Consider the following 18,500-nt stretch of genomic DNA (forward strand, 5'->3'; position numbering starts at 1 on the left):
GATACCACAGCTCCCGGGTTGACTGCAATACTACGAACCACGAGAGACACGATACGCTAAACGGTTTATGGAGATACCACAGCTCCCGGGTTGACTACAATACTACGAACCACGAGAGACACGATACGCTAAACGGTTTATGGAGATACCACAGCTCCCGGGTTTACTACAATACTACGAACCACGGGAGACACGAAACGCTAAACGGTTTATGGAGATACCACAGCTCCCGGGTTGACTACAATACTACGAACCACGAGAGATACGATACGCTAAACGGTTTATGGAGATACCACAGCTCCCGGGTTGACTACAATACTACGAACTACGAGAGACACGATACGCTAAACGGTTTATGGAGATACCACAGTTGTCAAGTTTATAAGACTCCTGTGGTCCGCGGAACACATGTGTTTACAGTCGGTGGTTGACTGTCGAAGGGTGTTCGTTGATGGGGTGTAAATCCTCGAGACATCTGCGGCCTCTTTAATTGCTCCTCAACCCTCAACACACACCGCCGCGCCTCACACGAGTTTAGGTCTCTTGTGTAATTCATCATGGACTACACCGCCTGTCACCCATCCGGTATTTGTGATTATGGGGAGGGCAGACTGTATGGATGTTTAAGGGATTTATTTACTCATACTCCCTATAGAACTGTGGAAGTAACATTAAATTTGGAGATCGCAGCAGCAGAGTCATCATTATAACAATTAAGTGAGTGCAGACTATTGTTGTTTGAGGGATTTTATTACTTTTACTCATCACTACGGAACTGCGGGAGGAACAGTAAAGTTGCAGAACGCAGCAGTAGAGTCCGCATTATAACAATTAAGTGAGTGCAGACTATTGTTGTTTGAGGGATTTTATTACTTATACTCATCACTACGGAACTGCGGGAGGAACAGTAAAGTTGCAGAACGCAGCAGTAGAGTCCGCATTATAACAATTATGTGAGTGCAGACTATTGTTGCTTAAGGGATTTTATTACTTTTACTCATCACTACGGAACTGCGGGAGGAACAGTAAAGTTGCAGAACGCAGCAGCAGAGTTAGCATTTAAACAATTAAAACTGACGTGAGCTCAGACTGTTTTGGTGTTTAGGAGTTTATTCTGCTGGTGAGTACATTAATAGAGGAAATTAAGTGATATCTAAAACTCTAGTTTGTTTGCAATAGATGAGTGTAGCAGGGATATGAAAACTACCCATGTATGAAAACATTGGGACGTAGGCTTAAGTACAAATCAACCTATTTATTAATGAGTATTACTATTCAATAATTTCTTTCAATATTAATAAAATATATTCATTACAAGATAACAGTGCATAGGAACTTGTGCTGCTTAACAAGACATTAGGTACGTGCCACCATATAGCTCATGTGTAAGGAAGATTTCGTGGCCGCATCGCAAATCGATCTTGGGGTATTCTCTTGATTGACGGTTAAATCGGTAAAAGAGAAATTTTTCCTGCCCCAAAATTGATGAACTTCTTGGAGGTAGAATCTTGGTACAAACACTTGTAGATTTATTATGAGATTATTTAACTTAGTGTGTACATACAGTTAAACGTATGGTACAGCAAACCCCGCATAATATAGGAAGGTGAACTGGAGCTAAACTCGACGTTCAAAATTTTGTTATAGTTGTGTACTAAATGTAATATTTTATTCTGTTGTGCATTTTATCATTTCTACTATATTATATTATTACAAAAATGTAAACATTTGATAATTTGTGAAGTGCCTGATGATGGAATCTTTGATTCAGAAAGGCCTTGCACAAAATAAAAAATTATATATTGGAAAATGTTGTATTCCTTTATCTAGTGATACTACAATAAATTTCTACTATACATTTATAGATAATTTCGTTGCATCATAACACATACGTTGTATTACTCTATTTTAATTATAATATAAAACTCTTCGTCTTTACATTTAATAAATATGATTGCTACATTGTAGTATGTATTTGCATGATTTTAGGAATAAGGAAATACAACTAATTGAGTCTTCTTTGTTTGAATTTAAAGTAAAATAAATAAACTGTAAGGAAAACTGCGATGTTCCGTAAATTTAGTGGCTGTAGAGGAAACGTTCAGAAATGTGTTGAACCCGACTCGTATGTTGAGTAACCAGAGGAATTGCAGTTATTTCGTCAGAGCCCGACCACAGACCCTGCAATATCTCTACAGTTGTGCTTTGTGACTGCCGCTCTACAGTTGCAGGCGCTCTGAAGCCGCTTTCAAGATATTACTCGATTGTGGCTTCACGTTATAAATTTATCAAGGAATTGTATTGGTTTAATACAGAACGTTTAATTTATAACTCGACTGAAGTATCACAGTCACAATAATGTACTTGCGATGCTTGTAAGCTACAACCACTACTAATAACGCAGTAGATGTTCTTATGTTATTATAATAGACTTTAAAACAAAATATAACATAATTCTATAAAATGATTTAAATTTCATGAAATTGCTCTTGTTGCATTTAAATGTTTTGCTTCCATAATATCTACAGACATATATTACCTAATAGATCCCAATGAAATAGGACAGAAATATAGAAATATAAATTAAAATATGAATTTAGTTTAATAACTAAAAAGAATCGTGGAGCTCTTATTGGTTTTAATTTCTCCAGTTTTAAATCATATATGTATGTCTCCTGTATTATCTGTTTCAGCTCTTATATGTAAATAAGGCTATCGAAACTAAAACAAAGGTATTACCGTACTATGAATAATACTACTTTGCAAACTCAGCACTTTTCTAACAACTTTCTCACTATTAGACCATCATCCTCAAGAGTTCAGATCTTGTAGCTCCAGCTTCTGTAACTTTACCATTATTTATGATCAAATATTTTCTGTTACAGCTCTACTGTCCGGGACTCTCCGCACGTTCCAGCGAGCAGCTTGTGATGACCAAGTCATCATCCTCAAGTGTTACAGATCTTGTAGCTCCAGCTTCTATAACTTTACCATTATTTATGATCAAATATTTTCTGTCACAGCTCTACTGTCCGGGACTCTCCGCACGTTCCAGCGAGCAGCTTGTGACGACCAAGTCATCATCCTCAAGTGTTACAGATCTTGTAGCTCCAGCTTCTGTAACTTTACCATTATTTATGATCAAATATTTTCTGTTACAGCTCTACTGTCCGGGACTCTCCGCACGTTCCAGCGAGCAGCTTGTGACGACCAAGTCATCATCCTCAAGTGTTACAGATCTTGTAGCTCCAGCTTCTGTAACTTTACCATTATTTATGATCAAATATTTTCTGTTACAGCTCTACTGTCCGGGACTCTCCGCACGTTCCAGCGAGCAGCTTGTGACGACCAAGTCATCATCCTCAAGTGTTACAGATCTTGTAGCTCCAGCTTCTGTAACTTTACCATTATTTATGATCAAATATTTTCTGTTACAGCTCTACTGTCCGGGACTCTCTGTACGTTCCAGCGAGCAGCTTGTGACGACCAAGTTATCACCCTCAAGTGTTACAGAACTTGTAGCTCCAGGTCTGTCATTTACCATTATTTATGATCAAATATTTTCTGTTACAGCTCTACTGTCCGGGACTCTCCGCACGTTCCAGCGAGCAGCTTGTGACGACCAAGTCATCATCCTCAAGTGTCCGGACAGCACCAGTATCAGTGTCCAAGTCGCTCAGTACGGCAAGTCTGCAGACGCCCTCGCCGCTCTCTGCCCGGACCCCGCCAACCCTCATCGTAACGTCGTTAACAATACCTGCTTCTGGCCGAATGCCCTCCAGGTCAGTTCTGTCCGCAACTCACTTATCGGCAACTTCCTACTTCCATTTTTATCATACAGACCTCTTTGCTTATAATGTACAGAACTGTAATACAACACTTAGCTCAGATATACTGTACACACAGTATGCACGAACGTACCAAAACCAGTAAGAGTTTATCTTTAAAACCAGTAATAAAAAAATCTATAATCTTAAATAGTGGAGCAAAATACTTTAAGATTTTCAACTCTTTTTATGGAAAGCTAATAATGAATTACATATAATGAAATGCATTATGGGTTATTAATGAAGCGTATGTCGGTATAAATAAAATTAGAAATTTATTTATTATAAATTTTTAAAAAATACATCTACATGTTAGCTTTTTTGAACTTTAGAGATGTAAGATTATTTTCATCACGACTTATATATGTCCCCCGTTTTTGTTCACTTTTAAATCCTTAAGCAGCTCAACTGTGACATTCTAAAATACTTTAGCTGGAATTTACTCTTTATTACTGTACAACAAAAATGTTAATAAGTTTTTTAATTCAATTTCCAGGCAAAGTAGTCTTAAATTATTAGTATTTTCTTGTACACATCTTGTTTCTTAGATTTTATGTTAACTAGGTCTTAGACGTATTTTTGGCGGTCGTCCTATCTATGAAATCTAATGACATTAATGCGCAAAAGAGGGTCGTTACATTAGACGATAAACTCAACATTTTATATTCGAACATGCGTCTTGAGTACAAACTTACGATGAAACGACAGGAATATACTATCATATCTGATATGATCCACCAGGCTGAACAATATGAAGAATATTAGAGGACCCAAAACACTTACCGGCCTCCTCCACTGCCATCACTCGCCCTAGTGCCAGAGACGGCATACCATGCCAAGAAGAAGTTCAATAAATCTCACGAAGCGTCTACGATTAGCGAGAACGGCGTTACAAAGACGAAGCCCGCTCAAGGGGCGAACGAAATGGGTTGCACCATTCGTGGCGAGGCGAACCATACGCATAGACGAACGACTGAAACCGAAATTGTCAAACCTAACGCTCAAAAAGAGAAACGTGAGCGACAAAATACACCTGTTGTGACATTGCCATCCAGGATTTTAGTTACAAGGATTGAGTACACACATTCTTTATACGTAAGATAACAGATAGGATCATATTCGAACCTGACAAGACGACAAAATACACCTGTTGTGACATTGCCATCCAGGATTTTAGTTACAAGGATTGAGTACACACATTCTTTATACGTAAGATAACAGATAGAAACATATTCGAGCCTGACAAGACGACAAAATACACCTGTTGTGACATTGCCATCCAGGATTTTAGTTACAAGGATTGAGTACACACATTCTTTATACGTAAGATAACAGATAGAAACATATTCGAACCTGACAAGACGACAAAATACACCTGTTGTGACATTGTCATCCAGGCTTTTAGTTACAAGGATTGAGTATACACATTCTATATACGTAAGATAACAGATAGAAACATATTCGAGCCTGACGACAAAATATACCTGTTGTGACATTGTCATCCAGGCTTTTAGTTACAAGGATTGAGTACACACATTCTTTATACGTAAGATAACAGATAGAAACATATTCGAGCCTGACAAGACGACAAAATACACCTGTTGCGACATTATCATCCAGGCTTTTGGTTACAAGGATTGAGTACACACATTCTTTATACGTAAGATAACAGATAGGATCATATTCGAGCCTGACAAGACGACAGAATACACCTGTTGTGACATTATCATCCAGACTTTTAGTTACAAGGATTGAGTATACACATTCTTTATACGTAAGATAACAGATAGGATCATATTCGAGCCTGACAAGACGACAAAACACATGTTGTGACATTGCCATCCAGGCTTTTAGTTACAAGGATTGAGTACACACATTCTTTATACGTAAGATAACAGATAGAAACATATTCGAGCCTGACAAGACGACAAAATACATCTGTTGTGACATTGTCATCCAGGCTTTTAGTTACAAGGATTGAGTACACACATTCTTTATACGTAAGATAACAGATAGAATCATATACGAGCCTGACAAGACGACAAAATACACCTGTTGTGACATTGTCATCCAGGCTTTTAGTTACAAGGATTGAGTACACACATTCTTTATACGTAAGATAACAGATAGAAACATATTCGAGCCTGACAAGACGACAAAATACACCTGTTGCGACATTGTCATCCAGGCTTTTAGTTACAAGGATTGAGTACACACATTCTTTATACGTAAGATAACAGACAGGATCATATTCGAGCCTGACAAGACGACAGAATACATCTGTTGTGACATTATCATCCAGACTTTTCCTCAGAACCGAAACTTTGGTCTCATGTTTGGAACATTATAAAAGTAAAAATTAGTATTCTGTAGTGCTTTTATATAAGGATTTAAAGATAAGTGTACACGTTCCATTTGGAATCAGTAATAATCAATGTTGTATTTTCATCTCACATACACACACACACATTCATTTATATTATATAATTTCATTATATAAATAAAGTTCATCTTAAATACTAAAAGTGTGCGCCTCACTAACTAAGAGTAAAGATTTGTCAAGGTATATTGAATGGAAGCTTGAGAATTAAACAGCACAAATATAACGACAGTTCCTGCACTTTTAGTTATTAAATGATCAAATTCAAAATCTACAAGGTTAGATCTGTACTTAACAGATTATATATTTCATTTAATTTTATTTAGTTCATATACCATTTTTTATCCTTATAAACCTATTTTATTGACTATTTTCTACCTTCGTTTTTCAGAATAAAATTAGTTTTTACCATTTGAATGACAGTGATGTACAGACAGTTGGCGTTTTATAATAGTGGGTTTTAAATTTTAAGTTATATTCCGGAAATGTTTTTCAAACAGATATTATCTTGGGAATTTTGTGGTGGAAGTAAACAAGATCACTTGTTCCTGTAAATTCCTTGTTGAACAATTTGCTTCATTCCTCAATCTACAAAGATTAAAATTGTAACGATCTAAACAGTAAGGTAATTGCTTTCTCATTTCTCCTTGATTTTCAAACAATTAGGCAACACCACAGACGATATATCAGAGGAAGTTAAACCGTGGTCCAAGCCTCTTGAAAACGATCAATGTACATATTGAGAGGTGCTTGCACTTGTAGATATAGCGGACACCACAGTCGATATATCAGAGGAAGTTAAACCGTGGTCCAAGGCTCTTGAAAACGATCAATGTACATATTGAGAGGTGCTTGCACTTGTAGATATAACGGACACCACAGTCGATATATCAGAGGAAGTTAAACCGTGGTCCAAGGCTCTTGAAAACGATCAATGTACATATCGAGAGGTAGTTGCACTTGTAGATATAGCGGACACCACAGTCGATATATCAGAGGAAGTTAAACCGTGGTCCAAGGCTCTTGAAAACGATCAATGTACATATCGAGAGGTAGTTGCACTTGTAGATATAGCGGACACCACAGTCGATATATCAGAGGAAGTTAAACCGTGGTCCAAGGCTCTTGAAAACGATCAATGTACATATTGAGAGGTGCTTGCACTTGTAGATATAGCGGACACCACAGTCGATATATCAGAGGAAGTTAAACCGTGGTCCAAGGCTCTTGAAAACGATCAATGTACATATTGAGAGGTGCTTGCACTTGTAGATATAGCGGACACCACAGTCGATATATCAGAGGAAGTTAAACCGTGGTCCAAAGGCTCTTGAAAACGATCAATGTACATATCGAGAGGTAGTTGCACTTGTAGATATAGCGGACACCACAGTCGATATATCAGAGGAAGTTAAACCGTGGTCCAAGGCTCTTGAAAACGATCAATGTACATATCGAGAGGTAGTTGCACTTGTAGATATAGCGGACACCACAGTCGATATATCAGAAGAAGTTAAACCGTGGTCCAAGGCTCTTGAAAACGATCAATGTACATATTAAGAGGTGCTTGCACTTGTAGATATAGCGGACACCACAGTCGATATATGACAGACAAAACGATTGACGGGGTCCAGTAGGCTCTTGTCGCAGATCAATGTACTTGTCTAAATGTGCACATGTCGAGAGGTATAGTTGTACTTGTGGTAGATATAGCGGAAGCCACGACAAAACTGACAGACAAACTGATTGACGGGGTTCAGTACTCCTTGTCGCAGAAGATCAATGTACTTGTCTAAAGTGCACATGTCGAGAGGTATAGTTGTACTTGTGGTAGATATAGCGGACACCACGACAACACTGACAGACAAACTGATTGACGGGGTTCAGTACTCCTTGTCGCAGAAGATCAATGTACTTGTGTAAAGTGCACATGTCGAGTGGTATAGTTGTACTTGTGGTAGATATAGCGGACACCACGACAACACTGACAGACAACTGATTGACGGGGTTCAGTACTCCTTGTCGCAGAAGATCAATGTACTTGTCTAGAAGTGCACATCTCGAGTGGAATAGTTGTACTTGTGGTAGATATAGCGGACACCACGACAACACTGACAGACAACTGATTTACGGGGTTCAGTACACCTTGTCGCAGAAGATCAATGTACTTGTCTAAAGTGCACATGTCGAGAGGTATAGTTTGTACTTGTGGTAGATATAGCGGAAGCCACGACAACACTGACAGACAACTGATTGACGGGGTTCAGTACTCCTTGTCGCAAGAAGATCAATGTACTTGTCTAAAGTGCACATGTCGAGAGGTATAGTTGTACTTGTGGTAGATATAGCGGAAGCCACGACAACACTGACAGACAATGATTGACGGGGTTCAGTACTCCTTGTCGCAGAAGATCAATGTACCTGCACATCTCGAGATCTGTACACGCTACAGAGTATCTTTGTCGGAGATCAGACAGTGCCAATGTCATGTAGTACTCCTTGTCGCAGAAGATCAATGTACTTGTCTAAAGTGCACATGTCGAGAGGTATAGTTGTACTTGTGGTAGATATAGCGGAAGCCACGACACACAGACAGATCTGATTGAACCGGGGTTCAGTACTCCTTGTCGCAGAAGATCAATGTACTTGTCTAAAGTGCACATGTCGAGAGGTATAGTTGTACTTGTGGTAGATATAGCGGACACCACGACAACACTGACAGACAACTGATTGACGGGGTTCAGTACTCCTTGTCGCAGAAGATCAATGTACTTGTCTAAAGTGCACATGTCGAGAGGTATAGTTGTACTTGTGGTAGATATAGCGGACAGCCACGACAACACTGACAGACAACTGATTGACGGGGTTCAGTACTCCTTGTCGCAGAAGATCAATGTACTTGTCTAAAGTGCACATGTCGAGAGGTATAGTTGTACTTGTGGTAGATATAGCGGAAGCCACGACAACACTGACAGACAACTGATTGACGGGGTTCAGTACTCCTTGTCGCAGAAGATCAATGTACTTGTCTAAAGTGCACATGTCGAGAGGTATAGTTGTACTTGTGGTAGATATAGCGGAAGCCACGACAACACTGACAGACAACTGATTGACGGGGTTCAGTACTCCTTGTCGCAGAAGATCAATGTACTTGTCTAAAGTGCACATGTCGAGAGGTATAGTTGTACTTGTGGTAGATATAGCGGACACCACGACAACACTGACAGACAACTGATTGACGGGGTTCAGTACTCCTTGTCGCAGAAGATCAATGTACTTGTCTAAAGTGCACATGTCGAGAGGTATAGTTGTACTTGTGGTAGATATAGCGGAAGCCACGACAACACTGACAGACAACTGATTGACGGGGTTCAGTACTCCTTGTCGCAGAAGATCAATGTACTTGTCTAAAGTGCACATGTCGAGAGGTATAGTTGTACTTGTGGTAGATATAGCGGAAGCCACGACAACACTGACAGACAACTGATTGACGGGGTTCAGTACTCCTTGTCGCAGAAGATCAATGTACTTGTCTAAAGTGCACATGTCGAGAGGTATAGTTGTACTTGTGGTAGATATAGCGGAAGCCACGACAACACTGACAGACAACTGATTGACGGGGTTCAGTACTCCTTGTCGCAGAAGATCAATGTACTTGTCTAAAGTGCACATGTCGAGAGGTATAGTTGTACTTGTGGTAGATATAGCGGAAGCCACGACAACACTGACAGACAACTGATTGACGGGGTTCAGTACTCCTTGTCGCAGAAGATCAATGTACTTGTCTAAAGTGCACATGTCGAGAGGTATAGTTGTACTTGTGGTAGATATAGCGGAAGCCACGACAACACTGACAGACAACTGATTGACGGGGTTCAGTACTCCTTGTCGCAGAAGATCAATGTACTTGTCTAAAGTGCACATGTCGAGAGGTATAGTTGTACTTGTGGTAGATATAGCGGACACCACGACAACACTGACAGACAACTGATTGACGGGGTTCAGTACTCCTTGTCGCAGAAGATCAATGTACTTGTCTAAAGTGCACATGTCGAGAGGTATAGTTGTACTTGTGGTAGATATAGCGGAAGCCACGACAACACTGACAGACAACTGATTGACGGGGTTCAGTACTCCTTGTCGCAGAAGATCAATGTACTTGTCTAAAGTGCACATGTCGAGAGGTATAGTTGTACTTGTGGTAGATATAGCGGAAGCCACGACAACACTGACAGACAACTGATTGACGGGGTTCAGTACTCCTTGTCGCAGAAGATCAATGTACTTGTCTAAAGTGCACATGTCGAGAGGTATAGTTGTACTTGTGGTAGATATAGCGGAAGCCACGACAACACTGACAGACAACTGATTGACGGGGTTCAGTACTCCTTGTCGCAGAAGATCAATGTACTTGTCTAAAGTGCACATGTCGAGAGGTATAGTTGTACTTGTGGTAGATATAGCGGACACCACGACAACACTGACAGACAACTGATTGACGGGGTTCAGTACTCCTTGTCGCAGAAGATCAATGTACTTGTCTAAAGTGCACATGTCGAGAGGTATAGTTGTACTTGTGGTAGATATAGCGGAAGCCACGACAACACTGACAGACAACTGATTGACGGGGTTCAGTACTCCTTGTCGCAGAAGATCAATGTACTTGTCTAAAGTGCACATGTCGAGAGGTATAGTTGTACTTGTGGTAGATATAGCGGAAGCCACGACAACACTGACAGACAACTGATTGACGGGGTTCAGTACTCCTTGTCGCAGAAGATCAATGTACTTGTCTAAAGTGCACATGTCGAGAGGTATAGTTGTACTTGTGGTAGATATAGCGGAAGCCACGACAACACTGACAGACAACTGATTGACGGGGTTCAGTACTCCTTGTCGCAGAAGATCAATGTACTTGTGTAAAGTGCACATGTCGAGTGGTATAGTTGTACTTGTGGTAGATATAGCGGACACCACGACAACACTGACAGACAACTGATTGACGGGGTTCAGTACTCCTTGTCGCAGAAGATCAATGTACTTGTCTAAAGTGCACATGTCGAGAGGTATAGTTGTACTTGTGGTAGATATAGTACTGATTGACGGGGTTCAGTGCAGAAGATCAATGTACTTGTCGTGCACATCTCGTACTTGTGGTAGATATAGCGGACACCACGACAACACTGACAGACAACTGATTGACGGGGTTCAGTACTCCTTGTCGCAGAAGATCAATGTACTTGTCTAAAGTGCACATGTCGAGAGGTATAGTTGTACTTGTGGTAGATATAGCGGAAGCCACGACAACACACTGACAGACAACTGATTGACGGGGTTCAGTACTCCTTGTCGCAGAAGATCAATGTACTTGTCTAAAGTGCACATGTCGAGTGGTATAGTTGTACTTGTGGTAGATATAGCGGAAGCCACGACAACACTGACAGACAACTGATTGACGGGGTTCAGTACTCCTTGTCGCAGAAGATCAATGTACTTGTCTAAAGTGCACATCTCGAGAGGTATAGTTGTACTTGTGGTAGATATAGCGGAAGCCACGACAACACTGACAGACAACTGATTGACGGGGTTCAGTACTCCTTGTCGCAGAAGATCAATGTACTTGTCTAAAGTGCACATGTCGAGAGGTATAGTTGTACTTGTGGTAGATATAGCGGAAGCCACGACAACACTGACAGACAACTGATTGACGGGGTTCAGTACTCCTTGTCGCAGAAGATCAATGTACTTGTCTAAAGTGCACATGTCGAGAGGTATAGTTGTACTTGTGGTAGATATAGCGGACACCACGACAACACTGACAGACAACTGATTGACGGGGTTCAGTACTCCTTGTCGCAGAAGATCAATGTACTTTTCTAAAGTGCACATGTCGAGAGGTATAGTTGTACTTGTGGTAGATATAGCGGACACCACGACAACACTGACAGACAACTGATTGACGGGGTTCAGTACTCCTTGTCGCAGAAGATCAATGTACTTGTGTAAAGTGCACATCTCGAGTGGTATAGTTGTACTTGTGGTAGATATAGCCGACACCACGATAACACTGACAGACAACTGATTGACGGGGTTCAGTACTCCTTGTCGCAGAAGATCAATGTACTTGTGTAAAGTGCACATGTCGAGAGGTATAGTTGTACTTGTGGTAGATATAGCCGACACCACGACAACACTGACAGACAACTGATTGACGGGGTTCAGTACTCCTTGTCGCAGAAGATCAATGTACTTGTCTAAAGTGCACATGTCGAGAGGTATAGTTGTACTTGTGATAGATATAGCGGACACCACGACAACACTGACAGACAACTGATTGACGGGGTTCAGTACTCCTTGTCGCAGAAGATCAATGTACTTGTGTAAAGTGCACATCTCGAGTGGTATAGTTGTACTTGTGGTAGATATAGCCGACACCACGACAACACTGACAGACAACTGATTGACGGGGTTCAGTACTCCTTGTCGCAGAAGATCAATGTACTTGTGTAAAGTGCACATGTCGAGAGGTATAGTTGTACTTGTGGTAGATATAGCGGAAGCCACGACAACACTGACAGACAACTGATTGACGGGGTTCAGTACTCCTTGTTGCAGACGGTGGTCGAGGCCTGTCAGAAGAAGCGGCAATGCAAGTTCCAAACCTCGCCCAAGACCTTCGGTGGAGACCCTTGTCCCGGCACGCGGAAGTATGTCGAGATCGCCTTCAAGTGTAGACCAAGTGAGTACTGAACAGAATATTTTATTACTACTAAATGAGACTATACTCCAGGAGGCAATGCTAGTTCCAGACCTCGACCAAGACCTTCGGTAGAGACCCTTGTCCCGGCACGCGGAAGTATGTCTAGATCGCCTTCAAGTGTAGACCAAGTGAGTACTGAACAGAATATTATATTACTACTAAATGAAACTATACTCCAAGATTCAATGCTAGTTCCAGACCTCGACCAAGACCTTCGGTAGAGACCCTTGTCCCGGCACGCGGAAGTATGTCTAGATCGCCTTCAAGTGTAGACCAAGTGAGTACCGAACAGAATATTATATTACTACTAAATGAGACTATACTCCAGGAGGCAATGCTAGTTCCAGACCTCGTCCAAGACCTTCGGTAGAGACCCTTGTCCCGGCACGCGGAAGTATGTCGAGATCGCCTTCAAGTGTAGACCAAATGAGTACTGAACAGAATATTATATTACTACTAAATGAGACTATACTCCAGGAGGCAATGCTAGTTCCGATCCTCGCCGAAGACCTTCGGTGGAGACCCTTGTCCCGTCACGAGGGGCCTTCAAGTACAGACCAAGTGACTGACTACTACTGAATCTAATAAATACCTGCCAACATTTACCCATAAACTGCAGTGATGATTTGGTCTATTCTTCAGTGATACTGTTAACACCTCGTCATATAACGCGTTTGTGCCCTCGCCTGGAATAACAACATACGACATAACCAATCAGTAACAACTTAGCAGTGAGTAATAACATATGTGTTGTGTGTATATACCACGTTACACTGACCATTTCATACAGGATTCATGAACACATACCACACGTGCCCTCTCGTGACAACAAATCACTGACAACTTAGTAGTGAGTAATAACAAATGTGTTGTGTGTATATACCACGTTACACTGACCATTTCATACAGGATTGATGAACACATACCACACGTGCCCTCTCGTGACAACAAATCACTAAAAACTTAGCAGTGAGTAATAACAAATGTGTTGTGTGTATATACCACGTTACACTGACCATTTCATACAGGATTCATGAACACATACCACACGTGCCCTCTCGTGACAACAAATCACTGACAACTTAGCAGTGAGTAATAACTAATGTATTGTGTGTATTCACCACGTTACACTGACCATTTCATACAGGATTCATGAACACATACCACACGTGCCCTATCGTGACAACAAATCACTGACAACTTAGTAGTGAGTAATAACAAATGTGTTTTGTTTATATACCACGTTACACTGACCATTTCATACAGGATTCATGAACACATACCACACGTGCCCTCTCGTGACAACAAATCACTGAAAACTTAGCTGTGATGATTAACAAACGTGTTGTGTGTATTCACCATGTTGCACTGATTATTTCATACACGATTCATGAACACATACCACACGTGCCCTCTCGTGACAACAAATCACTGACAACTTAGCAGTGAGTAATAACAAATGTGTTGTGTGTATATACCACGTTACACTGACCATTTCATACAGGATTCATGAACACATACCACACGTGCCCTCTCGTGACAACAAATCACTGACAACTTAGTAGTGAGTAATAACAAATGTGTTGTGTGTATTCACCACGTTACACTGACCATTTCATACAGGATTCATGAACACATACCACACGTGCCCTCTCGTGACAACAAATCACTGACAACTTAGTAGTGAGTAATAACAAATGTGTTGTGTGTATATACCACGTTACACTGACCATTTCATACAGGATTCATGAACACATACCACACGTGCCCTCTCGTGACAACAAATCACTGACAACTTAGTAGTGAGTAATAACAAATGTGTTGTGTGTATATACCACGTTACACTGACCATTTCATACAGGATTCATGAACACATACCACACGTGCCCTCTCGTGACAACAAATCACTGACAACTTAGCAGTGATGATTAACAAACGTGTTGTGTGTATTCACCATGTTGCACTGATTATTTCATACAGGTTTCATGAACACATGCCACACGTGCCCTCTCGTGACAACAAATCACTGACAACTTAGCAGTGATGATTAACAAACGTGTTGTGTGTATATACCACGTTACACTGACCATTTCATACAGGATTCAGGAACACAGATCACACGTGCCCTCTCGTGACAACAAATCACTGACAACTTAGTAGTGAGTAATAACAAATATGTTTTGTGTATATACCACGTTACACTGACCATTTCATACAGGATTCATGAACACATACCACACGTGCCCTCTCGTGACAACAAATCACTGACAACTTAGTAGTGAGTAATAACAAATGTGTTGTGTGTATATACCACGTTACACTGACCATTTCATACAGGATTCATGAACACATACCACACGTGCCCTCTCGTGACAACAAATCACTGACAACTTAGCAGTGAGTAATAACAAATGTGTTGTGTGTATATACCACGTTACACTGACCATTTCATACAGGATTCATGAACACATACCACACGTGCCCTCTCGTGACAACAAATCACTGACAACTTAGCAGTGAGTAATAACTAATGTATTGTGTGTATTCACCACGTTACACTGACCATTTCATACAGGATTCATGAACACATACCACACGTGCCCTCTCGTGACAACAAATCACTGACAACTTAGTAGTGAGTAATAACAAATGTGTTGTGTGTATATACCACGTTACACTGACCATTTCATACAGGATTCATGAACACATACCACACGTGCCCTCTCGTGACAACAAATCACTGACAACTTAGCTGTGATGATTAACAAACGTGTTGTGTGTATTCACCATGTTGCACTGATTATTTCATACAGGATTCATGAACACATACCACACGTGCCCTCTCGTGACAACAAATCACTGACAACTTAGCAGTGATGATTAACAAACGTGTTGTGTGTATTCACCACGTTGCACTGATTATTTCATACATGATTCATGAACACATACCACACGTGCCCTCTCGTGACAACAAATCACTGACAACTTAGCAGTGAGTAATAACAAATGTGTTGTGTGTATATACCATGTTGCACTGATTATTTCATACATGATTCATGAACACATACCACACGTGCCCTCTCGTGACAACAAATCACTGACAACTTAGCAGTGATGATTAACAAACGTGTTGTGTGTATTCACCATGTTGCACTGATTATTTCATACATGATTCATGAACACATACCACACGTGCCCTCTCGTGACAACAAATCACTGACAACTTAGCAGTGATGATTAACAAACGTGTTGTGTGTATTCACCATGTTGCACTGATTATTTCATACATGATTCATGAACACATACCACACGTGCCCTCTCGTGACAACAAATCACTGACAACTTAGCAGTGATGATTAACAAATGTGTTGTGTGTATTCACCATGTTGCACTGATTATTTCATACATGATTCATGAACACATACCACACGTGCCCTCTCGTGACAACAAATCACTGACAACTTAGCAGTGATGATTAACAAACGTGTTGTGTGTATTCACCATGTTGCACTGATTATTTCATACATGATTCATGAACACATACCACACGTGCCCTCTCGTGACAACAAATCACTGACAACTTAGCAGTGATGATTAACAAACGTGTTGTGTGTATTCACCATGTTGCACTGATTATTTCATACATGATTCATGAACACATACCACACGTGCCCTCTCGTGACAACAAATCACTGACAACTTAGCAGTGATGATTAACAAACGTGTTGTGTGTATATACCACGTTACACTGACCATTTCATACAGGATTCATGAACACATACCACACGTGCCCTCTCGTGACAACAAATCACTGACAACTTAGTAGTGAGTAATAACAAATGTGTTGTGTGTATTCACCACGTTACACTGATTATTTCATACAGGATTCATGAACACATACCACACGTGCCCTCTCGTGACAACAAATCACTGACAACTTAGTAGTGAGTAATAACAAATGTGTTGTGTGTATATACCACGTTACACTGACCATTTCATACAGGATTCATGAACACATACCACACGTGCCCTCTCGTGACAACAAATCACTGACAACTTAGCAGTGATGATTAACAAACGTGTTGTGTGTATTCACCACGTTACACTGATTATTTCATACAGGATTCATGAACACATACCACACGTGCCCTCTCGTGACAACAAATCACTGACAACTTAGTAGTGAGTAATAACAAATGTGTTGTGTGTATATACCACGTTACACTGACCATTTCATACAGGATTCATGAACACATACCACACGTGCCCTCTCGTGACAACAAATCACTGACAACTTAGTAGTGAGTAATAACAAACGTGTTGTGTGTATATACCACGTTACACTGACCATTTCATACAGGATTCATGAACACATACCACACGTGCCCTATCGTGACAACAAATCACTGACAACTTAGCAGTGATGATTAACAAACGTGTTGTGTGTATTCACCACGTTACACTGATTATCTCATACAGGATTCATGAACACATACCACACGTGCCCTCTCGTGACAACAAATCACTGACAACTTAGTATTTTGTAATAACAAATGTGTTGTGTGTATATACCACGTTACACTGACCATTTCATACAGGATTCATGAACACATACCACACGTGCCCTCTCGTGACAACAAATCACTAACAACTTAGTAGTGAGTAATAACAAATGTGTTGTGTGTATATACCACGTTACACTGACCATTTCATACAGGATTCATGAACACATACCACACGTGCCCTCTCGTGACAACAAATCACTGACAACTTAGTAGTGAGTAATAACAAATGTGTTGTGTGTATATACCACGTTACACTGACCATTTCATACAGGATTCATGAACACATACCACACGTGCCCTCTCGTGACAACAAATCACTGACAACTTAGCAGTGAGTAATAACAAATGTGTTGTGTGTATATACCACGTTACACTGACCATTTCATACAGGATTCATGAACACATACCACACGTGCCCTCTCGTGACAACAAATCACTGACAACTTAGCTGTGATGATTAACAAATGTGTTGTGTGTATTCACCACGTTGCACTGATTATTTCATACAGGATTCATGAACACATACCACACGTGCCCTCTCGTGACAACAAATCACTGACAACTTAGCAGTGAGTAATAACAAATGTGTTGTGTGTATATACCACGTTACACTGACCATTTCATACAGGATTCATGAACACATACCACACGTGCCCTCTCGTGACAACAAATCACTGACAACTTAGTAGTGAGTAATAACAAATGTGTTGTGTGTATATACCACGTTACACTGACCATTTCATACAGGATTCATGAACACATACCACACGTGCCCTCTCGTGACAACAAATCACTGACAACTTAGCAGTGAGTAATAACTAATGTATTGTGTGTATTCACCACGTTACACTGACCATTTCATACAGGATTCATGAACACATACCACACGTGCCCTCTCGTGACAACAAATCACTGACAACTTAGTAGTGAGTAATAACAAATGTGTTGTGTGTATATACCACGTTACA

The 18,500-nt window shown here is 40.6% G+C and overlaps 1 protein-coding gene across 1 annotated transcript in view; it reads left to right on the forward strand.

Annotated features, from left to right (window-relative positions):
- The first annotated feature begins 557 nt into the window (after nt 1–557).
- The window catches only part of LOC124361376 (protein eva-1-like), a 46,773-nt gene continuing 28,830 nt past the window's right edge, over nt 558–18,500 (forward strand). The window contains exons 1-5 of the mRNA XM_046815423.1: nt 558–585; nt 2,886–3,119; nt 3,162–3,352; nt 3,438–3,782; nt 12,823–12,946. Of these exons, the coding sequence (XP_046671379.1) occupies nt 558–585; nt 2,886–3,119; nt 3,162–3,352; nt 3,438–3,782; nt 12,823–12,946 (922 nt within the window). The remainder of the gene's footprint in view (nt 586–2,885; nt 3,120–3,161; nt 3,353–3,437; nt 3,783–12,822; nt 12,947–18,500) is intronic.

Source organism: Homalodisca vitripennis, chromosome 4 (assembly GCF_021130785.1).
Source record: "Homalodisca vitripennis isolate AUS2020 chromosome 4, UT_GWSS_2.1, whole genome shotgun sequence".
Taxonomy (NCBI): Eukaryota; Metazoa; Arthropoda; class Insecta; order Hemiptera; family Cicadellidae; genus Homalodisca; species Homalodisca vitripennis.